We start from the raw sequence: 25976 nt of genomic DNA on the forward strand, positions 1-25976 counted from the left end.
CCGATAGCATGTCGTGTGGTGTTTGCTGCTTGACAGGGCAACAAGCAAAATACTTGATCTCCTCTGTTTATTGAGTTTGCACTCTTGTGAGGAAGATAGACAGAGAACAATTTAAAAGAGTGAAATATAAAGCATCTTTGATAATGATAAGTTTAAGTATAAAAAACAAAGCAGACAGAGGTAAGGGTTGAGATCTTAGACTGGATGGTAGGGGAAGCCCTCACCAAAAATGTGAGATCTAAGACTTGAGCAAAGTGGGAAATAAGTTATTCAGATAACTGGGGAAAGTGTATTTCAGGCCAAGGGTAAAGGTCCCCAGGGGGAGCGTGGTGGGCCTGGCTGGGCCACAGTGGTTGGGGTGCGGGGAGTCAGTGGGCGGAGAGTCAGACGTAACCGGCTAGTTCATGTAAGCCTCGGGGCTCGTGGTAACGGTGTCGGCTTTTACTCTGAATAAATGGGAAGCATTGGAGGGATCACGTGGCCTAATTTATATTTTAAAAGACTCACTCTGGCTGCTGTGTCGAGAATAGACCATAGTAGGTCAAAGGCAGAAGCTGGGAGGCCGGTTAGGAGGCTTTTGCAGTAATGCAGGCAGGAGATGATGGTGGCTCAGATGGGGGGGGGTGCAGGGAGGGACAGTAAAGGTGGGGTGAAGTGCTCAGAGTGGACATGGCTGGGCATGATTGAAGGTGCATCTCATGAGATTTGTTAACAAATCAAGCATGGGTAGGGTATGTGTGTGTAAGAGAATGGACTTAAGGAAAAGTCCCAGGATTTAGGCTTGAGCAGTTGGGAGTGAAATGGGGAAGACCATAGGAAGAACTGCTTTGGGGGTATGGTGGATATCAGGGCTTGATTTTGGACATGTTGATTTGGAGATGCCTGTCAGATATCCAGGTGGAGAAGTCATGTAGGTGACTGAATATATGATTTTGAAATTCAAGGGGGCAGTGCTCCAGAGAAATGCGGATCGAAGCTCATGCAGGATGAGCTTTGACAAAATGAGGAAGCTGGAGCCCTGGTCCTAAGCTCTGAGGCCACCCAAGCAGCCAGGGCATGTGCTGATGGGCGGCAACAGACAGCCGTGAGCTTTGGGGTCAACCTGGTTTGGGCTCATATTAGGTGCTCAGTAAACTATAATACCTGTGTTTGGTTTTAGAATCAGCTGCTGTGTTTTGGGGCGTGTTTATGAAGCAGTTGATTAGCACATCTGTCTGTGCTCTTAGCTCTTCTGAGCGTCTCCCAGCCCTTCCCCTACAAGACACAGCGTGCCTTCCCACGTTTCAGGGTGGGGAAGGCAGTGGTGGCTCCCAGACTTAGGACCCCTCATTCATGCTTGGAATGAATGTGGCCAGTTTTCATTTGGATTGCCAAGGACAGTGCCCCATCCATACACCAAGTCTTAACAAATGCCTAGCTGCCCTTGGGACACTCCAGTGAACACAAGCGTCTCATCTCTGAAGGAGGCGCGTGGTCCATTCTCAGGGTCTTCAGCTGGCCCACGACACTTGGCCTGTGCTATGGATTTTCATGTCTTCAGCCTCTAGCTCTTCATGACTGATGTGGCCCCTCTAGAGGCCATCCTGACATATGGGAGACCAGAGCTTTTCGGTACCAGAATTTTGCCTAGAATTTCAGTGACAGTGGCTGCCGCCATAACTGAATTCCAAGGAGGTTCTGTGGGCCTGGAGCCCAAGTGGAAAATATTTGCAAAGCCTAGATGAGCCCGGGATCTGTAATCCTGTGTCTCCCCATGTGCAAGACTAGACCATTCTGAAGGCAGCATGGCAGCATAATCAGACATCATTGGGGTGCAAGGCTTTGCAAGCACACAGTGGCTTCTTATGTAGAGCCAGCCAGCTAGACGCCCCCCGTCTCCACCGGATAAGCATCCGATGACCAGAAAGCTGCACGATATTAGGCACAGGCAGGCTCTGCGGAGATGTGGAAATAGCTGAAGTTACAGGAAAAGGGAAGCTAGTTATCAGTGTCCAAGTAAAGAAACACACATTTTTGTACTTGAAGTTGTCTGTCCCCTTCCACAAAGGGCTGGAGACAGCTTCAAAACTAAATATAGGCTACAATGATCCTTTAAAAATTACTCCAAAACTCCTTTAAAGGAAGAAAACATAGATGGGATATCAGGTACATGAAGTGATCTGGTTACTCTAATTGTCCCGAAACTAACAAAAATCAAACAACTGTGCTGGGTTACAACGTTTTCCAGTGACATGTAACAAGAAACAGAGGGGTTTGTGCACTTTTTTTTTTTCCTGGAACTTACTTTCTCTTAGCACTGAGTATCAGATTTGTCCTTGTCTAAATAGGGTAGTGGGGAGCAAAGAAGGTAGTTCCCTTTTTATAAAAAAATGAAAAAAGAGTACGACAGAGTGTAACTTTCTATGCTGATTCTCTGAAAAAGCAGAGCCCTCACATTTTGATGTATTTCTGTACAGACGTGGCTTTGGGACGTGATCTGGTTTGGTTCCATCTCTTCATAGGGGTCTCAGTTCCTACTGAGCCCATAGTTCAGAGAAATACAAGGCCTGGGTGCCTGTCTGGCCCTTCTCTGAAATCTCTGTGGCACACGGCACATGTCTTTGAATGGGTGAAGGGCATCTTTCCATGGCTGTGGTCCCTGACAAGGCCTGAAATAAATACCTACTTGCAGTGTCATCCAGACCTAAGTGTCCTTGGCTGGAAGAAACTGTTGGTTGTCAGGTAGTGCCTATACTTAGGGCCTTACTGTATCTGGATGCTTGTGGTTTCTGAAATGTTCTCTCAGTTGTACAGATGACTTAAATGTAATGGTTAGGATGAAATTCATTTTTTGGCACAAAGTTCTGCAGTTGAGGAAGTAGCGTCTTTTATGGATTTCCTTTAATGAATGAGTTTCCTTTATAGATTATCTTTGAAAAATAATGTAAGACAGAGAACTTAGAAAACCAACCATAAGAAGCTATAAACTCCCATGAGAAGATGGTCTTCCACGATAATCAATCACACCCCTCAGGGCACCACTGGTAGCAGTGTGGAGGCTAAATTTCAAGTACTCCATCTCCCCACTTCTGCCCCTTCGGTCCTAGTCTCCGGAGATCATCACTGTTGACGAGCTGGAAGACTGAGGAACTGTAATGTGCGTGATTGCTTTGATACAGAGGTTTTCCTCCATCACTGAGTGGGGAGACATGCTCCTTTGGCTTCTTGGGACAGGAAGTTGTAGGGGCCACACAACTCAAGCCCCGGGGTTACAGCAGAATCACTGGAACCAGAAGTGCACTAAACCCCTGGTGGGATGACCCATGCCCTGGCATCGTGGATTTTCTCACATGGTTGGTTCAACAGGCCCTGGGCAGTGGACCCCTGTGACCTGCAGTGAGCTCCACCTGAGCCCCACTCAGACTTCGTTTTGGGGCCCCTCCGTGTTGCTCTCTGTCTTTCCTATTCATGTCTCCTAGCACAATCCTTAGTCCTGACCTCAGACCTCTTTCTAGGCAGGAGCCCAACTTAAGCCCTGTTCTCTGCACCAAGCCTGGCCCCTTTGTCCATCCAGCTTCACCCAACAGAGGTGCTTCCATGGGGTAGTGGGCAGGTGTGTGAAAGTCCAGAACTGGGAGAGGAGCAACTCGCTGGCTCACCGTCCCCCCACCCTACTTGCCACCTGTGTCCAGCCACTACCAGAAAACCTGGGGCACAGACAGGGAAGCTATGCGTTGTCTTTTTATTATTTTAGCATCTTTCTTGGGAATCTTCAATAAGATAAGAGCAACATGGATCATCTTAAGTTAGTCCGGTGATCCAAGGTTAAGGCACTCTTTCTCCCAAAATGCCTTAACTCTTCAGGATGGTTGAGGAACTTTACGCTTGCCATAGTCACTCATAAATTAGCACTTGGCAGATACACAAGGATCTGTTTTCTGCTGCATATAGGCTGTAAGATTTTTTAAAAATTTTTTATTGTATTTTAAAATCACTACAGATTCATAGGAAGTTGCAAAAATAATACAGAGAGTCCCCAAGCAGCCTTCACTTAATTTCTCCCAATGGTTCCATCTTGTATAACTAAAGTACAATTTCAAAACCAGGAAACTGACATTGGCACAATTTGTATGCATAGTTCTTTGTCATTTTATCACACGTGCAGATTCTTGTAACCCCACCACGATCGATCGACGTACACAATTTGATCACCACAGTCATGGTCATGCTCAGCATCAATCACCCCTCGTCAACCTTGACCCCTGGCAACCACTGATCTGTTTTTCATCTCTAGCATTTTGTCATTTAGAGGATATTCTGTAAGTGGAATCACAGAGTATGTGACCTTTGAAGATAGGCCTTTTTTACCCAGAACAATGCCTTGAGATCCATCCAAGTTGTATCCATAGTGTGCTTTTATTGCTGACTGGTATCACACACCAGAGTTGGTTAAACCATCCTGTTGAGGGAAACTTGGTTATTCCTAGTTTGGGGCCAAACAAAGCAGACTATTTACATTTAACAAATTACTAAGGTGTTAGCACATCAGTCTGGCCATTATATATTTTTTTGTTTCCTATTTTTCCCTCTGTTGTTCATTTCTCTTTTTCCTGCCTACCTTTGCATTACTGAAAGATTCGTTAAAATTCTACTTTGATTTATGTAGTTTTTTTTTTTATTTGAGGTTTTTTTGGTGTGACTTCCTGGTATAAATTTTAGTTGCTTGAGGTATCATGTTATACACACATAACTTATCAGAGGCAACTGGGGTTGGGATTTTACCAGTTCAAGTTAAGCATAAGAGCATACGTCTTTTAAGTCTTAAAGCCTTCTTTTAAATCTTTAGTTGTCTATCATTTATATCTATCGTTGTCGTAAGCATTTTCTCTATACACATTAAAAAAAAAAATCACACATCAAATATTTCCCAAAGTCATTTTTGCACACAGATCATCAAAAAAGGCAAAGTGAATATAAGAAGCAATTCAATGGCTTGGCCGGCACCAGAGAGCCTGGCTTCCAGAATGTTCCCCATGACACTCTCTTTCTTCTCCTAACTGAGCGCTTTTCTTCGTCAGAGTTGTTTATTCTTCTTAGCTGATTAGTCTTCAAGTTTTTGTCATAAGCTACTCTAGGGAGATGTTGAGTGAATCCTGGGGATGGAGACACAAAAGGCCGAGGTGATTACTCCATGTCACGGGGTAAAACACAGCTAGGTAGAGGTCACACAGGGGTCACCTAGGTCATGCCTGACTCTCAGAGAGGTGGTGACTGGGTGAGCGTGGAAAGGACTTTTGTTCTATTTGAGGAAAGAGAAACCCCATGGTGTTCCTATCAAGTGTCTGGGGGCCTAATATGCTCTCCAGGAAGTGAAGGTGACTGTGGTCTTTTAGGGCATGAGGGACCGTTGACACGAAACCTTCCCTTGACAGAAAAAGGAATAAACTATAGAAGATGCCTCCTCTTAACGAGCTCCGTGTCTCGTCTTTGCTTCATCCTACCGCCAAAGTTTCCTGACAAATGAGGGGTCTAAGGTGAATGCATCCTGGGGCAGATCAAAGCCCCCGCCTGTTAATTTCTCAAGCCTGGTGAGGTTTAGTGCGCTTAAAATCTCTCCCTAAGACATAGCTGCAGGCGTGAAAGCCCAGCAAAGCACCTAGAGATGAAGGACGGCAAAACCCGTCATCGTGCACGCCACCCACTCCGCCGGCAGGAAATCCAGGAGAAGCACTGGGCAGAGATTTTGAGGACCACGTGCAGTGGGCGAAGCTGCTGCGATGGAGCCGGAGAGGGAGTAGAAGGGCCAACTTGTGGTCCAGACCAAGACCCCTTGTGGAGGTGCACGGAGATCTTTTTCCTTAACTCCTGCTCTTCGCTGATCCTTCTGAATGACCAAGAAGGGAACACTAATTCTAAAGAAAAAGTGTCTCAAGGGGACAGAATGGAAATGGACAGGATCCAAATAACTAGCCACGATTCTGTTTGGAATGAATGCCTCTGTGCCCCTTGGGTTGGAGATGAAGTAGCTAAAATAGCAGGATGGCTCCCTTGGGGACATGCTCAAGGCCCAGCACTCCCGTGGGGACTCCTGAGCCTCAGGCATGACATCTCATCATGCACTTCACAGACACGGGTCCTCTATTCCTCTACAGACGGGCTTCTAAGACATCATTTTGGTCATTAAATGAAGGGGAAATTGTAAAGAATGACATTCAGTGCTCACAAGGACATAATGAAATGGGTTCTCTAATATATTCCTGGTAGATATATAAATGGGTATAAACTTTTTATAAGCCACTTGATAGCACATATCAAAAATTATTTTAAAAACACACCCTTTAACACAGTATTTGCAATAATGAAGCTCTACCAGAAAATAATGCAAAATATTTTAAATGTCTTAACCATTCAGGCATCATCACAAAACAATTTCTGTTAGTGAAAAACTGGGAACAACTTGAAAGCCCAATAGTAACTTACAGTAACGTATATTCATGCTAAACTATCTCGCAGATGTTTTAAATTATGGTTACTAAGATCGTGTAAACACGTGGGTTTGAAAGCAGGATAAAAATGACACGAATGCTATTGTTTTAACTATGTATAAAAATATACACAGAAAAATAACTCATAGGGAAATCTGTCAATATTACAGCTGGCTTACCCTGTAGAATTGTAAGCTGCTATATTTAAAACAATATATGGTTTTGTTCCTTTTATAATAGAAAACATTTAATAAGGAGGAAAGCTGAAAAGGGAATTTTGAATCTATATCTTCAGAGATTTTAGAAATATGATAGAGTCGTCACAGCTAAGCATTAACATGGAAAAGCAGCAGTGAGGAGTGAAAAAATGAAGCACACTGTCTGCTATGGTTTATAACATGAAAAAGAAATATGTTAGTTACACTGAACTAATGGATATCCGTCTCTTGGTGCATTTCCATTAACCACTACAAAACTTGCCACCAACACAGGAAAGCCTTGATTTAACCAAAACAAAACAAAACTATTCTAACACTGTCTTCCTTGATCCATTTCTTTTAGGCAGTATGAAGGCGTGAGTGAGTGGTCCAGAGAAGGTCCTCAGCTATTGTGAGGATTGACTCTATCTCTGTCATTTCTGCCAACAGCTCTAGAGGGACTAGGGACACTGTCAAAGTGGAATTTCAGCTTTGAGTTGCACCAAGCTCTAGTTCTTAGAGAGAACTGACTTCTACCAAGTACTCCTGCTCTGAGCATCTGCTGGAGACCCACAGCAACCCTTAGAGTTGGGCTGGTGTTATTTCCACTTTACAGATGAGGGAACCAAAGCTGAGTAGAATGCCCAGGGAGATGGATGGCAAGGAAGAGGCAGAGCTGCCCTAGGTTAGATGTGTCCAACTCCAGAATCTTTGGCTTTTTCTCTGTACCAGGCCAGCCCTGCACACTGTTAGGCTCTGATCTCCTAACTTCCTCAAACAATGACATCACGCTCTGTTTTCTTTCATCTCATCTTCCCCACAGGTTGCACAGGGCAAGGCAAGCTTTCCCCCATTGGACACAGTCCCTGCTCCCAGCACAGTGCCTCACGAGGTATTTATTTATTGACTGCACCAACCCCTATGTGCACACATTCTTTCCTTACTCCACAAAGGTCTGCAAAAGTGTTGGACGTAATAAGATGGGAGTGCAACCTCATTCATTCACAGCCAGTCAAGGGCTGGCAGGTTTAGGCTAAAAAGCTCCTAGAGCAAATTATGCAAGTGCAGATAAGAGAAAAGGATAGGACTGCTTTAAGCCCAAGATGTTAATGCCAGTACTTAGCGACAGTATCTGCCCATCACTGTGGCCCAGTTTTGTCCCCTTCCTAAGATGAAATGTCCATCAGCCCTCCTACCAACCCATCCTCTGAGATTCCTGACTATTGAAGCCCTGATCCAAAGCATTCCTATAGAACAGGCTCCCCATTTGGGAGCTGGCAGTGGTCCTGAAATGGGTGATAATGAGGTTAAGAGTATGCTCGTGTGAGCTGCCCGGGCCGTGGGCTGTAGGCAGGAGAGTTCTGGGGTGGAAGTGAGATGGACAGCCCTTTCCTGACTCATTGTGCCTGTACATGTGGGTGTGTGAATGCAGAGACAGAAATGTATGGAATGGCAAAGAACTAAAAGCCTTTCAATCAACAAAATCACAAGCCAAGGAGGTCAGGAAAGGTATTTTATGGGCTTGGCTGGAGGAGCTATTGCAGTGATGGAAGACTCCCTCAGTTTTCTGAGGGTGCACCCACTGCCATCTTCCCTCCCTCCCATTTCCGTTCCTGCCTTGGGGTCGGGGTCCCAGGTCACCTCCAATCTTCCTGGGATCCTTTGGCCATGGAGTTGGGTGAGACCAAATTAGAAAAGATGGCCCTTTTCGGTGCCGTCACAGTCATGTTCTTGATTTTGTTCAGCTTTTCCCGGGCCTGCTGGCATTTTCTCAGGCAAGTCCCACACAGATCCTTCTCGTCCACCAGGTACAGATTTTCCATCCGCTTGATTGTATCTATGAATGTATCCGCCTCTTCTGCCTTGGGAAAAGGGTTTCGCTTTGTGTTGAGCTTTTTCAGCTTGGGGAGCTTGGAGATGCTGGTGGGGACGGAGTTGAGCAGGTTGTCATGGAGACCCACCTCATGGAGCTCCTTCAGGGCGCCCAGCGTGGTGGGCACGCTGTCCAGGTGATTCAGGCCTAAGTTCACAGTGCGGATGTTCTTGAGCTGATTGAGCTCCACCGGCAGCCCGTTGGCGGTCAGCCTGTTGTTGCTCACGTTGAGGTAGAGCAGAGTGGTCATCTGGCCGATGGACTCAGGCAGCCTATCGATGTAGTTGCTGTGCAAGTCCAGCCACCGCAGGTTTTGGAACTTGGAGATGGAGTCAGGGATCTTCTTGATCATGTTCCGGCTAAGGTCGAGCTCGTCCACATCATTGAGCCGCAGGATGCACTTGGGGAAGGTGGTAATTCCCATCTTGCTCAAGTCGAGGCGTTTTTTCCCGTCGAATGTGATCTTGATGCAATTCTTGGCCACATTGAAGGTGATCTTTTTGCCCTTGGGGCCTTTGCCACCCTTGGCCATGTTCTTTTAGTTAAGGGAGTGTGTTTGAAGTAGATAGTTCTGATTGATTGGTGATCAGTTTGAGGAAAAAAGTCATATGAAACTGCTAGAAGGTACACTCTGATAAGAAAAGAAAAAATATCTAGTTAGGAGAGGACATGAGGGTTCTAGACTCCCCCTAAATCTTAATGCTTCACTCTCTCATGGTTGAAAAGGAGATTGAGAGGAAAGTGGAGAAAAATTAGGCCATGAGCAGAAGTAGCCTAGCCAAAGAGCGTTAGCAAACCGAATGCCCGCTTCACACTTCAGTGCTCCCAGATGTAAAATGGGAGGTTCAGGGTTGGCCTGAAGGATGCTTACCACCCCTCTGGCTACGCCAGTCCCCGACTACAATCCATTGTCTTGGACTTTGACATATTTCCCCTCCTGGGGACATGTGTATTCGTGTGTGTTGGGGTGGGGGCAGCCTTGGATAGCTGCCATTTCCCAGATCCCTACTTAAATCTAGTCTTTTCTCAGAGTTATCTCATGAGTTCCTAGGGTGGGATGGTTGAGGTCTCAGAAGCAACGCAGCCTGGAGATGAGGGAACAAGACGGGAGTTAAGAATGACACGTGTGCTACCTCCCTCTTCACCGTCTGGAACTAGTCAGGCCTCGGCTCCTATGACTGCATTGCAATAAAAGCAGCACAGAGAGGTCTTTGGCTCGACCCACCAGTAGAAGGATGTACCGCTGTGCCCATGAGCACGGAGGGGGCCAGCTTGGAGCCTGGCGGAACCAAAATGAGAATGCTGCCTTTTTCCACCTTCTACCCCCTTGTCTCCCTCCCCTCACATCCTTCACACTGAAATCAGCTGTGGACACCTCTGCGCCTATAGGTGTGGTAACAGGACTGCTGCCGTCGGAGAAGGAGAACGTACAGAGTGATGGGTGGATTCTGGCCTCAGATGCTTGCTTAGAATCCAGTTCTTCCCCAATTGTCTTGCATATTCGGTGCCTCAGTCTCCTCATTTGTGAAAACAGCCCCCTGTTAGGACTCTTTGGGAGTGTAAATTATCTAAACTACAAAATGCTTACAGCAGTGCCTGGCACACAGTAAAACCCTAATTAACTATTAAATGTTATTATCAGGAACTTCGCACATACTGATTTTAATCCTCAACAGTCCAACAAGGTCCACAGGATTACCCCCATTATTAAGAGAAGAAGACTGAGGTTTAGGAGTGAGGGAGGTCTACAGCTCAGAAGAGGATGCAACTGGCCTGCCCGTTCTCGAGGCTCTTTTCTTTTCTACAACTTGGTGCCTCTTGCTTGCTGCTTTTGTATTTTGGACCAAGCTCCCACCCTGGACAGATGTGTGCTGTCAGGAGACAAATGCTAGAACTGCCTCCATTCCCTGGCAGGCATGGGCGGGAGAGGGGCTCTGCAGTCTCTCCACTTCATCATCCAGGCCCTTTATCAGGAACCAGGTTTCTGTCATACATACAGCGCCAGCAATCAGGCTGTGTGAGCCTAGCATCCCCTGTTTTCCTGGTACAATAATCCTCAGTGTCAAAGGAAGTAGGCAAAAATGCCTCCCACGTGCTTATTATAAATCGCACTGTTGCCACTCCTAGCTGGAGGTCAGAGCTGCCCACCCTGTGCAAGTCCCGCTGGATCAGAGCCTCCGGAGCTGGATGGGGGCCTCCGCGATAACCCAGTGAGAGTCCTCTCAGCCCTCAGCAGCACTGACGTTCTCTGGAGCAGGCCTTGTAAGCTGAACCTGTTCTTCAGAAACAATGGGCCGACCGCATTCAGGCGTAATTGGCTGGTTAACAAAGACAGTCCTGGCTTGACCAGTACTGAAGTGTGTGTATCATGCTACTGTGAGGAAGTGGATGGGATAAAGCAGTTTAAAAAGGAAAGCTGGGGTTTCAGTCACAGTTAAAATGCAGTATCACCCACTGAGTGCAGCTGAAGGCCCCGGACAGCCCGCGCGGAGCAGCTGGCACGCTGACATCTCTGAAGATAAATGGTATCAGACAGACTGGAGGAGTAACTCAAAGTAAGACCAGCTTTGAACCAATGACAACAGACTTCCAAGAAAAGCCTCTTTTACTGGCCAAGGTTGGGAAAGGGAACCTTTTAGGGTCAAAGAGAGTGAAGGAGATCTCCTGTTGTTTTTCTGTTTGTTTTTTCCATTCTCTCCTGCCTCAGCCCCAGGCAATCCTATCTCACTGGAGTCAGGCAGGCAGGCACCTAAAACTCTGCAGGAGAATAACAATTGTCTTTGACCAAACTGTCATCCCACGAGGTAGAAGTTTGCTTTTTCCTCTCTGTCTCACTGCCACTTGGCCCTGGAGGCAGAAACCATGGCAGGAAGTACACAGCAGGTTTAGAAAACAAGATTCCTGGATTTCTAGCCAGAACACCAAGGGTGGGGCAGAGGGCAGCTCTTGGGAACCACGAAGTGTTGGGGAGATTGCAAAAAGGATAGAGCTGAATAAAGTTGTGTGTGAACTCCTGGTCGCGCCCTGAGCTGCCTATGAATAATGGATAAAATCCTGAACTGGGTCTTTAGTGCCTAATCCCAAACCCTGAACCCAAAGGCACTGTGAACTGAGCGAAGAGAGAGACCACTGTGCAGGTTCCAGCCTGGTGCCTGAGTAGCAACATGAAGGACTAGTTTGAAAAGCACTGTAAATTCTTTGAACGCAGAATGGGACACTGTAACCATAATCTACAGGAGCTACAGAAGGTTTGCCAGAACTCGTGACTTGTGACTGTCTGCTCAAAATATACATCTTTCGTTATCAATATATGAATACATTCTATAAAAAGGAGAAGACAGAGAGCTGTGGTGCAGAAAAATATTTGAAGGAAAAATGAGTAAAAACTTCCAAAAGTTGGTGAGAGACATAAAAATTACAGATTCAAGAAGCTCAGGGAATCCCAAACAGGAAAAACTCAAAGAAGTCCACGTTCAGACATAATCAAACTGCTCAAAATTAAAGAAAAAAACTAAAGAAAAAAAATGACACATTGCTTACAGGGAACAGCAATATGAATGACTTCAGTTTTCTCACTAGAAGCCATGGAGGCCAGAGGTACTGGAAAAATATTTTTAAAATAACGCTGAAAATATAGGATTGTCAGCCAGCAATCCTTTATGAATGAAGGCAAATGAGACATTCCCAGCTGAATGAAATATAAAAGGATTTGCCACTAGCTGGGCTTTTACGAAAGAAATGGTAAAGGAAGTCTTTAGGTAAAAGAGAAACAATACTAAAGAGAAACTTGGACTTTGAGAATCAAGGGAGAGCAATGGAAATGATAGGTATCTGGAAAATATAATAGACTGTTTTTCTCCTCTTATGATCTTTAAAATATGTGTGATAGTTGAAAGCAGACATTTTAATACTGTCCAGGTATGTAGACAGGAGTGCAAATAACAACTACAACATAGTGGGGGAAGTTAATGAGACCTATAGGTAGGTAAAACTTTTACACTGTTTTTGAAGTAGTAAAATATTAATTCTAAATAGGCTGTAGAGAGTTAAGGGTGTATATTTTAATCTCCAGAGTAATCAGAATGGATAATTATCAGAATGGATTATAAAAGAAAAAGGCCCAATTATATGCCATCTATAAGAAATCCACTTTAAGTAAACAAAAGTAAGTTAAACTAAGGGAATGGAAAAAGACGTACTATGCAAACACTAAAGGAAAGCTGGAGTGATTTTACTAATAACAGACAAGGTATATTTCAGAGCATGAAAATTTACCTGAGATTAAGAATATCACAAGAGACACTTCAACAAGAAGATACAAAAAGCCTAAATGTGTGTGTACTTAACAATAGAGCTTTAATATAGATGAAGCAAAAAATGACAAAATTTGAAGGAGAAATGGGCGAATTCATAATTAAAGTTGGAGACAGCAATACTTCTCTCTCAAATCAATAGAAGTAGAGAGAAAATCAGCAAGGAATGGGGTTTCTCAATCATGGTTCTGTTGACATTTTGGGCCAGACAGTTCTTTGTTGTTGGCAGGAGTGGGGTGGTGATGAGAGGAAGGCCTGTCCTATGCATTGTAGGATATTTAGCAGCAGAAAGCCAGAATATTCTACCCACTAAAAGCCAGTAGCTCTCCATTAGCTGAACAACCAATAATGCTTTTAAACATTGCCATCTGTCCACTGGGTAGCAAAATTGCCCCCACAAGAGAACCACTGATAAAGAACTAAACATTACCATCAACCAACTGGATCCAATTGACATTTATAAAACACTCTACCCAGCACAGAATACACATTCTTTTCAAGTGCGTATGTAATATTCACAAATATAGGCCCTATTCTTGGTCATAAAATAAATCTTAACAATTGAATTGAAATCATATAAAGAGTGTTCTCTAAAAATAATGGAATTAAATTAGAAGACAATATTAGAACAATAACTAGAAAATCTCCATATAGTTAAAAAATTAACATATTTGTAAATAAGCCTTGAGTCAAATAAATCTCAAGGGAAATTAGAAAATATTTTGACCTGAACAAATACAAAAATGGAACATATTAAAACTTATGGTATGCAACTAAAGCAGTGATTAGAGGAAAATTTATAGCTTTAAATGTTCACATTAGGGACATTTAAAAAAGAAATTTCTCAAATGAATAATATAAACTCCTACCTTAAATAAACTAGTAAAGAAGAGCAAAATAAACTAAAGCATGAACAGAGGGAAAATAATAAAGATGAGTAGAAATCAATAAAATTGAAAGAATAAAGACAGTAGAGAAAAATCCATAAAATTAAAAGCTGGTTCTTTGAAAGGTTTAATAAAATTGTTAAGTCTCTAGCCAGGCTGACAATAAAAAAAGGAGAGAAGATATAAATTATGAACATCAGTAATTAAAGCAAGGATATGACTGAAAACCTATAGGCATTAAAAGTATAAGAGAATAGTACCACTTTAGAAAAAAACTTAGATGAAATTGACCACAAACTAAAAAATTTAACCCATGAAGAAAGAGACAACTCTTAAAAGACCTATATTTATTAAAGAGACTGAATTCACAGTTGAAAATCTTCCCCCCAAAACCCCTCCGGGCTCAAATGGTTTTACTGGCAAATTCTGCCAAATATTTAAAGATAATGACACCAGTTTTATATAAACTTTTCCATAAGATAGAAGAGGGAGCAATTCTTAATGTATTTTCTGAGGCCAGCATTACCCTAATACTAAAATCACATATAGACAGTTTAAGGAAAGAAAACTGCAGACCAATACCTCATGAACTTGGACATAAAAATCCTCAACAAAATATTAGTAAATTGAATATATATATATATACACACACACACACATAAAATACATATATATATATAAAATACATGACATCTAAGTAGAAATGCAAGGTTGATTCAGTATTCAGAAAGCAACATAATACAGCACATTAACAGACTAAAAAGAAAAAAATATATCATCATATCAACTTATGCTGGAAAAAACACATATCAATACTATGTATTCATTCATGACAAAAAGTCTCAGCAAACAAGTAGTAAAAAGGCTCTTCCTTAACCTGACATACGGCTCCCACAAAAAAAAAAAACAAAAAACCCTGTAGTTAATGTAATTGGTGACAGACTGAATGCTTTTCCCCCTAAGTTTGAGAATAATACAAGAAGGTTAATTCATTACTCCTATTAATATTACATTGGAAAGTCCAGTCAGTGCAATAATGCAAGAAAAATAAAAGGAAATAACGGACAGATAGGAAAGAATGAAATAAAACTGTTTCTACTCACAGTTGATCGAATTGTCCACATAGAGAATCCCACTGAATTTAAAATACGCTCTTGAAACTAGTGGGTTTAGCAAGGTTGCAGGCTACAAAGTTACACAGAAAACCCTCACTGAATTTCTATATATTATCAATGAACTACTGGAAACTGAAATTTGAAAAATAATAATGCTCCAAAAAAAAAACGTGTGTATTTCACATAACTGAAAAAAAGTGCAGGATTTCTGTGATGGAAATTAAAAAACACTGATGAAAGAAAGCAAAGAAGAACTAAATAAGTGGAGAAACATACCATTCATGAGTTGAAAGACCTAATATAGTTAAGATGTCCATTCATCCCAAATTAGGCTAAGGATCAATGTGATTCCAATAAAAATTCCAGCAGGATTACTTGTATATAGGAAAAAACAGATTCTAAAATTTATATTGAAAAGAAAAGGAACTAGAAACCCAAAACTATTTTGTAAGAGAAACAGAGTTGGAGGTATCATGCATCTTGATTTTAAAACTTACCGTGTCATCGTAACATGTGATATTGGTGAAAGGATGTGATATATACACACACACACGTGCGCGCATGCATACTGATCTATATAGGTCAGTGATCATATATACTGATCTGTATAGATCAGTGGAATTGAAAATAGAATCTAGAGCTAGATCCACATAAATATGGTCAAATGGTAAATTGTTTTTTGGCAAAAGCTGAGGAGAAATTCATTGGAGAAACACCAGACTTTTCAACAAATGTGTTGGAACAATTGGTTACCCGTATGCAAAAAAGTTGACTCTCAACCTAATTAACTCAGATTAACTCAAAATGGGTCATAGATATGTAAATTGTAAAACCATAGAACTTTTTTTTGAAGCTTTTTGGGGGAGTGTGGGGATTAGATTTATTTATTTTTCAATGGTGGTACTGGGAATTGAACACAGGACCTCGTGCGTGCTAAGCATACACTCTACCACTGAGCTATGCCCACGCCCCAGAAAAACCCATAGACCTTTTAAAGGAAAACGTAGGAGAAATTATTCATGACCTTGAATTAGGCAGAAGTGCGATTCATAAAAGAAAATATTGACAGATTGGACTCCAACAATATTTAAAATTTTTTGCTATGTAAAAAAAATCAAAAACAAAACCAAAACCCATATTCAACCAAGTACTAGTATCCAGACTCTATAAAGAACTCAAGGTCAACAGTAAGAAAGCAAACAATGTAATAAAAAAAAAATGCTCGAGATTTAATGAGACATTTCACCATAGAAGTTGTGTGGATGACTAATAAGCCCACAAAACCACAAAACATTGCTCCACATCATTAGTCACTAGGGAAAAGCAAATGAAAATCACAGTCAGATTACTAAAATACCTAAAACAGTTACTAAAATACCTAAAACAAAAAACAGGACATAAAATGCAATAGCACAAAGATTTGGCGAGAATGTGGAGCAACTGGAATGCTTATATATTGTTGATGGGAATTCAGAATGGTACAATCATCCTGAAAAACAGTTTGGCAACTTCTGATAAAATTAATCATACTTAATCATATGACCGAGCATTCTTCCATCTAGCTATTTACTCAAAAAAACCCCAAAACTATGTTCACACGAAAACTTGTGTTTATAGTTACTGTATTCACAGTTGCCAAAAACAGAAACAAAAAACCCAAAGGTCTTTCAGTGCGTGGATGAATGAGAAACGTTGGCTAATCCTTATAATGGAATACTCTCAAGCGTAAAGAGGACAAATCTTATTGATACATGTAACAACTTGGATGCATCTCAAGAGCATTTTGCTGAGTAAAAGAAGCCAATCTTAATAGTCTACATAAGGAATGATTCCGTTTGCACAACACTTTGGAAAAGCCACAAGGAAAGGTACAAAAAAGAGATGGGTAGTTGCCAGGGACTAGGGATGCAGAAGGTTTGACAACAGTGGAGCAGCACAAGTGGGCTTTCTGGGGTGCTGCACCTGCCTGTACCCTGACTGTGGTGGTGCTTATGTGAGGCTGTACGTGTTAGAGCTCAGTCAACTGTATACAAAAAAGGCAATTTTACTGTAGGTAAATTTACAGTTTTTAAAAAAACTTAGAAATATTTGGGACTCCATATTCTATTTTTGGGGATTTTTTTTTGTTATTAAGTTGTATGAGCTGTTTACATATTCTGGAAATTAAGCGTTTGTCAGTCACTAGATGACCTGTTATGATCAATTCATAGACTCCTCAGATGTCAGTGTGTGACCAACCCACACAAGGGAAGCTGGCAATTACAGAGAGAGAGAGAGATATAAAATAGATTTAATCAGAAGGATGGATAGATAAATAGACAGATAGATGGCTGAACAGACAGACGGATGGATGGACAGACAAATAATAGATTTTATTTCTCATGAACAGCTTAGAAACCCAAATATGAGAAGTTTCTAAATGTACTTTTTGTTTTGTACAGTTGGTTTTTATACTTTGGAAAAACTGAACCAGTTGGTTTGACTAACTTCTAATTAATTTTTCTATCTAGTCATTGTGAATCAAACAGCATGGTGGGACACCCCATGGATATCTAAATTAAAAATGTAACAGCAACTTATATTTTAATGCCATCAAATATTTGCAAGCATTTTCAGTTGTAAGATCATTGTCTTCACTCTGATACGAGAATTTATCTGGTGCTTCACACCCATGTATCTTTATATTTTTAAGTAAGACTGATTTTATTTATATATAGCTGATATCTTTAAACATCTTGCTAAGACAGCCTCAATAATTACTTCACTCTTTTCACTGATGCACTGAGACAAGGTGGACATACTGTAGAACTGAAACCCTCAAAGTCAGCGCCGTTTCACAGCCAGTATCTGGGACTAACTTCATAGCCAGCTTTGTGCCATATGAATGAGAAATAGCTTTTGCACTTTGGACATCTCTTAAGGGGAAACAATGCATACCTGCCCCAGTGAAGTCATTCATTCAAAAGTCATTATTCTCTCTCCTGACTCTCGTAAGACCCATTCACTAGGCATGTAACAGGCCAGCTTCTGATCTCCTCTGCTCTGATTTCCCCCTTCAGGTCATTCCCTGTGCCCTCCAACCCCTCCCAAAACGAGCTGTTCCTTCACCTGAGAAGCCCTGGGGCAGGTGGAGATGTGGGTGGTCACGGTGGGGCCGTCTGTGGAGTGTGTGTGTCTAGAACCTCTGACCAGGCTTCCAAAACAGGCACTAATGTTTGACTCGGGCGTGGTCTGCACTGAGGGAAAGCATGACCATTTGTCCAGCACCCACTCTGGGCCAGGAACGGTATTCTCTGCCACTGGCCTTAGTGTTACCTGGTTTTTGGAGCAGAGACTCCCTGGGGGCATAGACATGAGTGCTTTTAGTCTCTCTGCCAGCCCTTTAGAGGCACTTCATGCCTCCTCTGCAAAGCCAGTGCCCTCCAGTTTGCCCTTTCATTCAGTCCTCACAGCTCTCCTTTGAGGTAGGAATATCCCTCCCACCCAAAGATAAGGACCTGGTGGGTGGGTGGGGTGTAAAGTTGGTTTATCCAAGCTCACACTGTCCGCCTCATTCCAGGGCATCCAGTTGGGACGTTCTTTCCATGACATCAGAGCTGCAGCAGACAGAGAGTCTGCATGGAAATTAGCAGGTTCACTTCATTTGGCAATTATCTGGTTAATTTTGATCAATGCAGCGCTAAGGATCTTGGTGGGGTATTTCCCATGTATAGCTTCATCTACCCCTAATATTATTTACTTCTCCGTCCTCAGCATCACTGTGGCTCTGCACATGTGCTGCCCGGGAAGCTGTTATCTGTCAAACTGCCCCCATCCCCCTGGTGGGTAATAAGAATTCAACTTTTATTTGGAGCAAAAGTTCCCAGGGGGTCACATGGCCCAATAACAAAGGATTATGATTTCTTATTGGTTTAATAGCATCTCTTTTGTAATTCTGAATGTACTCTGTTTTAATTGGATTTGTTAAAGGAACAGAGGGAATAGGTGCCTTACAGTTAAAATAAAATATTAAGATTATTAGTTTAACAGACTAGAAACGCCTTGTTCATCAACCAACACATTCAAAGCACACAGAGCAACCTTGACTCCCAGGAAAGCGAAGAACCAAAGTCAGTCCTGGCACCTTTAAATCCCAAGAGGTGAGCATTAATTCAGTTTCAGCCAGCGTGGTTTAAGCACCGCTATGGCCAGACAGGTGTGACTGGATTTTTCTCCTCTCAGCCACGGCCTCCCTTGCAGATAGGGAAGCCGGGCTCAGAGAGGTGGCTCGGCAGGGCAAGAAGCACAGGGCCTTGAGACCCGCGAGGGCCGCCACCCAGCTCCTCATTTATTGTCCGGTGGCCCTGGCCAGTCTGCAGAGCGTCACTGAGCTTCAGCCCCCACTTCTGTAAATAGGACAGTAAAAGTGGCTGCTTCTGAAGGGCAGGGTGAGGGTGAGCAACTGTGTGTCAGGGCGAGGGGAGGTGTGGGGAGCAGCAGCGGCGGGGACTGGACTGATGCATCATAACTGATGACAGTGGAGCCAGGACGCCAGGATTCCAGTGGGTTAGAAACACATAGCACAGCGTCCTTACTTACTGGGGCATCCCTGTCTCCCGCGTGCAGACACTGGGTTACTTTATCTGGAGGACAAGGACGTTGCTCCTTGGAGGCACAGTGCCGCCCCCCAGGATGGCAGAGTAGGGGGCAGTTCTCAAGTGCTCTGTGCTTTGTGCATTCTTTCTGTACCATGACCCCATCTGGCCTCAGGGAGAGCCTGCTAAGGGTGGACATGGTGCAGAATCTGGTGCACACGCTGGTGCGCCTCGGCAGTGTGCACTGGTGGATACCCCAGTGGGGTTCCCCTGTCTGCTGTGGGACAGCCCCCAGCTCCGGGGAAGGCTTTGCGGAAACCCGCCCACCTGTGAACTTCCTGAAGGGGAGCCCTGAGCACCAACTCTAAGGGAGCAGCCGAACTTCCTTTGGTTCTTTGGAGTTCATTCATTCATCAACAGTGCGCACTGAATAACGACTGTGAACGAGGTGCTTATTTACGCAACAAGCAAAATAAAGGCCCTGCTCACAGCCTATAAGAGGAGATGAACCAAAGCAGACAAACCTAACACCAGGTGCCATGAGTGCCAGGAAGAGAAAAAGCTGGGACAAGAGAGAGAGCGTTGTGGGGAGACGTGCTCTTTTGGAGACGTGACCAGGAAGGGCCTCTGACCAGAAGATGTCTGAGCAGAGACAGAAGTGAGGATGCAGGGAGGCAGGGAGGGTATTTCAGACAGAGGGAAGGCCAGATGGAAAGGCTCCAGGCTCCATGTCAGAGGGGAGGGGAGGGACAGCAGGAGGGCAGGGGAAGGAGGGGAGACCATGGAAGGACAGACAGAGGGAAGGAGGGAGGGAGGGAGAGAAGGAAGAAGTGAAGGAAGGAAAGAAGGCAGGCAGGCTAAAGGCAAAAAAACAAAAACAAAAACAAAAACCCAGGGCAGACGTGCTGTGCCGTATTTTTCAAATGATACTTAAGTCCCCAGGACATGTCAAACCAAGGAGAGAAGGCCCGTGCCTACACTTCCCCCAGAGTGACCACAGACAGGACAGGGTCTCTCCGCTCTAATTTCTACCTGAGGCAGCCCCGTGCTCTCTTGAATCTCCAGCAAACTTGGCCGCGCTGGAGTGGTGACAGCGGGGAGTGGTACGCAGCCCCGGCAGCCGCCCTTGTCTCCCTCCACAGGGGTCCTCTCAGAGCCAGCAAGCCGGCCACCACCCTGAAAACCCTCAGTCAAGCACGGACGACTGTGGTATCAGAACCACGTAGCCTTTTAAACGTGGGTGAGAGCAGTGCAGCGCAGTGTCGGGGAGGATGCTTATGTAAACCCCAGCTAATCGGTCCCCATCTAGAACAGAAGGGCATTGGAAGGACCACGGTCTCATTTTTAAAGGGATACTTCAGGTTAAAGGAAAAGGGTGCAAAAGGATAGTTCGGGGGTCTTTGTATATACGGCACCTGTCTTTCAAAAACGCTACGACTTCTAATCTTAACGTTTTTCTGTAGAAATATTTTCTAAATTCAGATTTCCCTTTCCTCCTTCAGTCTTTATCAGGCTTATTTAAAGTTTTTACTGAAGCATCCAAGGCCATCATCAATAAGACAGACCTCTTTTCTGATGACTTTGGGCACAAAGATATAACTTGTCAGGAAGGATGCAAGCAAAGGCGTATAACAGGCAGCACTTTGTTTAGGACAGGGCAGCTCTTCAGCATTTTCCAAATAGGGACAGAGCCCTTGTATTAGCCATTTTGTCTGTTCCTTTCCTGTTATGTATAAAGTACTCGGTAGAAGCCAGGCACCCAGGCGGTGGAGAATGTGGAGGCTTTGAGACCACTGGAACTGGACTCCATCCACACCTTCACTGCCAACCTGGTTTTAATCATGAGCTCAGTTTACTGATCTGCAAAATGGGTTAGAAAGTTGCAGGTTGCTGTGAAGAGTCAATGAGGTGATGGCTACATTAAGTGATTAGTGTGCACTGGGCACTCAATGAATGGTAATCTGGTATCCGGTACCTTTATGATGGTAAATAACACTGATAGATTTCACCAAACAGCACCATATTGAGAGCCTCCCTCAAATCAGTAGCCCCAAGACCCTCCCTCTTGGTCATTAATCCCAGATGTAGGATTCGTGGAACAGTCTTTGCTGATCCCCAAGCAGAAAAGTCTTCGCAACCTTTTAAGCACAATTAGTAATGATAATAATAAGAAGAGAAAATAGCTTGTCCAAAGTCACACAGACTTGAAGTAGGGGCACCTTCCTTTCCCCATGATACCTGTCGTGGAAATAGGGACGTGAGGCATGTGTTCTAGTGTGTTCCATGACCGATCCCTCCTTGGAAGGCCCAGCCCAGCCTAGGACTCCACCGCGTGTCAGTGGATTCCAGTGTTCGGGATCACTTGCAGAAAGGGTTTGCGTCCAGACTTCTCAAAAGACAGACTGTGCTCTAAGCTCCAGCACAGTCAGCAGTCACTGAGTGACGTCTGCTGCTGAAGTCACCTTCACAGGCTTCAGCCCTCCTGGCTGGCCGAGCATTGCAGTTTCCTTACAGGGGTAACTGGGTGGGTGGAGGAGCAGTTCAAACACTGGTCTCCACCTCCTTGTGGTGCCACAAACACTCCAGGACACTCAGACTTTGGAAAGATCATTAGAAAGTGTGACCCAAAGCCCCACGGACTCCCACACTAACCTTGCAAGCTGGGCCCCCCCACCCCCTGCTAGCTGCCCTTCCTACCTGGGGCTCCCGGCCAGCTCCCTCCTCTCCTGAATAATGAATTAGCCAGTGGCGGTGGTGTCTGGGGGTTGTAAATAAAGCACACCAGGAGAACCGGCATTTTCAAAGTTGCTTATTACTCAAAGGAGGAGAGAAAAAAAGTTTGAAGAGGTCGTAGTGTGGCAGAGTTAAAGTAAAATAAATGCAATTAGAGGAAAACTTACCCTGCTGGTCTCAGTTCCTCTTCCTCAATGGTGAAACTTTGTCACCAGGCAACAAGAGGCTTGGGATCTGGAGTTCATTAGCATAATCTGACGCCAGCCTGTAAGGTGAAAGAACACAGTGCTGACAGCGTCTCCGGGACACTCAGACTCCCAGCAGGCCAGCTTGCTTCCCACGCAGAGGGAGGCCAGGTCTGGGGTCGCTGGGACTCTTGCCGGGGGCTTGCTCCTGGCTTCCCCCATTCTGCCGTGGGGGTTGCAGTATCAGCAGGGCTGCTTTTCTTGAAGACCGCAGGCAGTGCACATTGCTAACAGAGGGGAAAGAGCCACGTTTGCCTCTTGGAAGGAAAAAATATCTTCTATAGCATTGAGTCTCATGAAACATCATCGACTTCCCTGTAATTTGGCCCCCATATTTCTTTCTTGCCCTTTGGTTTTTGAGAGAGGGCCGTCTTTTATCTCTTTATTTATTTGAATTTAATTTTTTCTTGCGGTTTTCTCTTTTACACCCCTTTTTCACTAATAGATCAGAGTGACTACTGCTTATAAAAATCAGACATTCTACAACAATTTTTTATTGATTAATATTACATCATTCAGTGCTGATATGTAGTTTCCAAGCTCGACATTTTGAATGAATGTGCAATTATGAATCTCGTGGACCATGCTTTTCCTATTTTTTCCGATTTGACACTATCATGAATAAGGCTGCAATGAATGTATTAAGGCATTTATAGTATTTTTGTTCATCTTTTTCCTTTAAATTAAATTCCAAGAAATTGAGAAATTTGGCAAAAAAGGTTAAATGTTAAAATTATTATGCAAATAATAAGATAACATTGTAGAAAAGTTAGAAAATGCATATATGGAAATAAAAAAATAAAAATACTTATTTTGAATAATGCCAGGTTGAATTAAAAAAATAATTAGCAAATAAATACTATGAAATGCAAAATTAACCCAAGCAATAAAATGTTGAAAGTACAAAAAAGCGAAATGAAAAATTTTTAATTAAAAAATAAAAATATAATCTTTAAATTAGAAATATAGTTAACTGTTAAAATTTTAAATATGTGAACACCAGCACTGTACTAGTTAATTGAAAACTAAATAAAATAGATCATTTAATTTAGACAATAATTAGATTTAAAATAATGAACAAATGAAGATAAGTAGAAAATTAAAAATTAACTGAAATCCTACAACTTAGTACATTTCTAATGAGAACATTCAAAAAGCACATAATTTAAATTAGGAAATAAGTAATATGAAAATTATAAATACAGATAAGCCATAAGGAAAATCAATATTTTAAGGGAGAAAATATATGAGATGATAAATACATTTTAAAATGCAGATATGTAAAACCTTATAAAAATTAAAGCCACTCAACGCATTTGGAGGTAACTTCCTGCTGAATACCCTTCCAGACTTTTCATGCATCTACAGTATCAAGTTCATAGCATAAGTGTGCAATAATAATTTGGTAATTTTGCTAATGTTCATTTTTAATGCTAAATATACCCAAGTTTGTCAAGTAACGTCTCTCTAATCCAGCCAGGTCAGAGATTTTAGTTGTCGATTTTTATTTGCTTTTGTTTTCTTTTCCCCTTGAAAAGTACTTGGAAAGTACTTGTCTTCAGAGTCAGGGCCCGGGGTCAAAGTAGGGCTAAGGTGTGGTCCGGCAGGTGCCACACACACACACACACACACACACACACACACACACACAGACAGATGTGGTCAGACAGATGTGATCAGCTCTGTTTGAGGGATGAGGTAACAGCAGTTCAGAGCAGCCAAGTGTTGGGGGCAGGTTCTGTTGACTCCAAAGCCCGTGCTCTTTCCCACCCTACTTCCCCCAGAACTTAGGGGGTACTTTGGAAAGCCAAGAGCCATCTCTGGCACCTTGTTTAATCTAAAACTTACATTATAATGATGGAACAGCACAGTTTATCAACTCTTAAATACTTTTAATCATCAGATAGTTACAAAATTCACATACACCATTCCAAGAGGTCTGTAAACTGCCTTCAGACGAGCATGATTTTTTTAAAAAAATTTTTTTAAAAAGAGAACTCACCTTTGGTTAGGTGTCTGGGCACTGCTGGTAATGGCTTCTTTTTATGATGGTCCTGAAGTGATGGGTGTTCTTGGAGCTCATAGCTGATGAAATGAGGAAGGGGAAGTGAATTGCCTTTATCTTCTGCACACCATTCCGTCGGGTGGCAATGTCACAAAAGACCACAGGTAAAATTCTAGAACTCTTTCCAAAAGGAGAAAATAAAACCAGAGGCTGTCTCTCATTTCCAGGATCCTAAGAGGCACATTTTGCTCCCCTATTCCCACTCCACTGTCAGCTTTCTGAAATAAAGTAGCAAGATTAGCAGGCTTTGCTGTATCAACTCCATGGCCTTGGAGCTCAGCTCCACAGCCTCAGGAAGGCTCCTTTTCAAGGTGGTGACCCTCACTGTCTCCAGCCTGGGCTCTGCCCTTGTTTATAGCCTTCAAAGCAGCCTGACTCCTGGAACGGGGGTTGGTGGCAGGCTCACAGACAGGGCAGGACCACCAGATCTTCACTTGAGCCTTTGCAAGCTAAAGCAATAAGTGTGACCAGGTTTTGCCTGCTTCTTCTTGTTATGGTTATTGTTTGCCTGGATAAAATGGACCAAAAAGATGATTTCTGTACTTGGGGGAAGAGGTGAGCCCCAGCCTAGGAGTTGCTTGCTGTTTATAGAAAATCTGCCAAGGAAGATCTTGAATGAGGAGGGGTGGGGAGCCTGGACAGATGCTGTAACAGCGGCACTGTGATGGGAAGATGAAGAGGCTCTGCCCCTTCTGGGGCGCACGAAAGCCTGAAGGACCCTGGTGCGGTGGGCGGAACGTAGGGTGCACGTGGGGGCGGGGTCCGTGGGGGTGAGCCCAGGACTGAGGCGGTGGGCGTGGCTGGAGAGAAGCGTGGCCTGGTTCCGTCTGGTGGAACCTCTTGAGCAAGGACCTGGTTTGGGGAGTAGAGGGAGAGCCTCAGGGAGACAGAGGGGGAAAGAGCACAGAGCTGGAAAAGGAGCCCCAGGGTACATCACAGAGGCTGAGGAACCAGACTCTACAAACCCCTGCTGAGCAGAAGGGGCATTTCAAAAGTGCTCATCCTTTTTAGCCAAGAAGTACCATTGCCAGAAATGTGACTCATGGATACACTCACAAAGATTCAAATCATGAAATCGTTATGAGATGTGACGATTTCCATCTCATAAATCACCGGGATGTATGTCCAGAGGGGATCACAGAAGCCTTATTGGTGAGGACAGAGCCCAGCACAGGGACAGGCTCAGCCACTTCCCATCCAGGTGTGCGGTGAGGTCTTGCTACCACGGCCACAGGACAACTCGAGCCGCCCCTACCAAGGCGTTGGGCAGCAGAGCAGGGCATAGACCGGCACACATGAGATGATCCCATGTATCAAAAAAAATTGGTTTTACACTCTGTGACCATATAGACAGGCCTATGGCTAAAACTTTGCTGGAAACTCATCTGTGGATACTTCTTGAGTGGGGGCAATACTTTGTAACTATTATTTCATATTTCATGATCTTCCATTGCATTTGCATTTTTTAACCATGCACATAGATTCACATGTATTATATTCGTATATAACA

At 43.5% G+C, this 25976-nt stretch overlaps 2 protein-coding genes across 6 annotated transcripts in view; one reads left to right on the top strand and one right to left on the bottom strand.

Annotated features, from left to right (window-relative positions):
• WDFY4 (WDFY family member 4) overlaps positions 1 to 25976 on the top strand; it is a 267639-nt gene that overhangs the window by 207287 nt on the left and 34376 nt on the right. For 3 of the 5 annotated variants that reach the window (XM_010963488.3, XM_045523018.2, XM_074374366.1), the window contains exon 48: positions 7485 to 7553. The exons of the other annotated variants lie outside the window; for them this stretch is intronic. In XM_010963488.3, the coding sequence (XP_010961790.2) occupies positions 7485 to 7553 (69 nt within the window). The remainder of the gene's footprint in view (positions 1 to 7484; positions 7554 to 25976) is intronic. 5 annotated transcript variants of the gene reach the window in all.
• LRRC18 (leucine rich repeat containing 18) lies at positions 1765 to 25187 on the bottom strand. The gene is made up of 4 exons (XM_010963487.3): positions 24404 to 25187; positions 22324 to 22421; positions 8303 to 9165; positions 1765 to 5132 (listed from the first exon to the last, which is right to left on the bottom strand). Exons 3-4 carry the CDS (start codon positions 9064 to 9066, stop codon positions 5111 to 5113), a joined length of 786 nt encoding a protein of 261 aa, XP_010961789.3. The 5' UTR covers positions 9067 to 9165; positions 22324 to 22421; positions 24404 to 25187; the 3' UTR covers positions 1765 to 5110.

Source organism: Camelus bactrianus, chromosome 11 (assembly GCF_048773025.1).
Source record: "Camelus bactrianus isolate YW-2024 breed Bactrian camel chromosome 11, ASM4877302v1, whole genome shotgun sequence".
In the NCBI taxonomy this organism is placed as follows: domain Eukaryota; kingdom Metazoa; phylum Chordata; class Mammalia; order Artiodactyla; family Camelidae; genus Camelus; species Camelus bactrianus.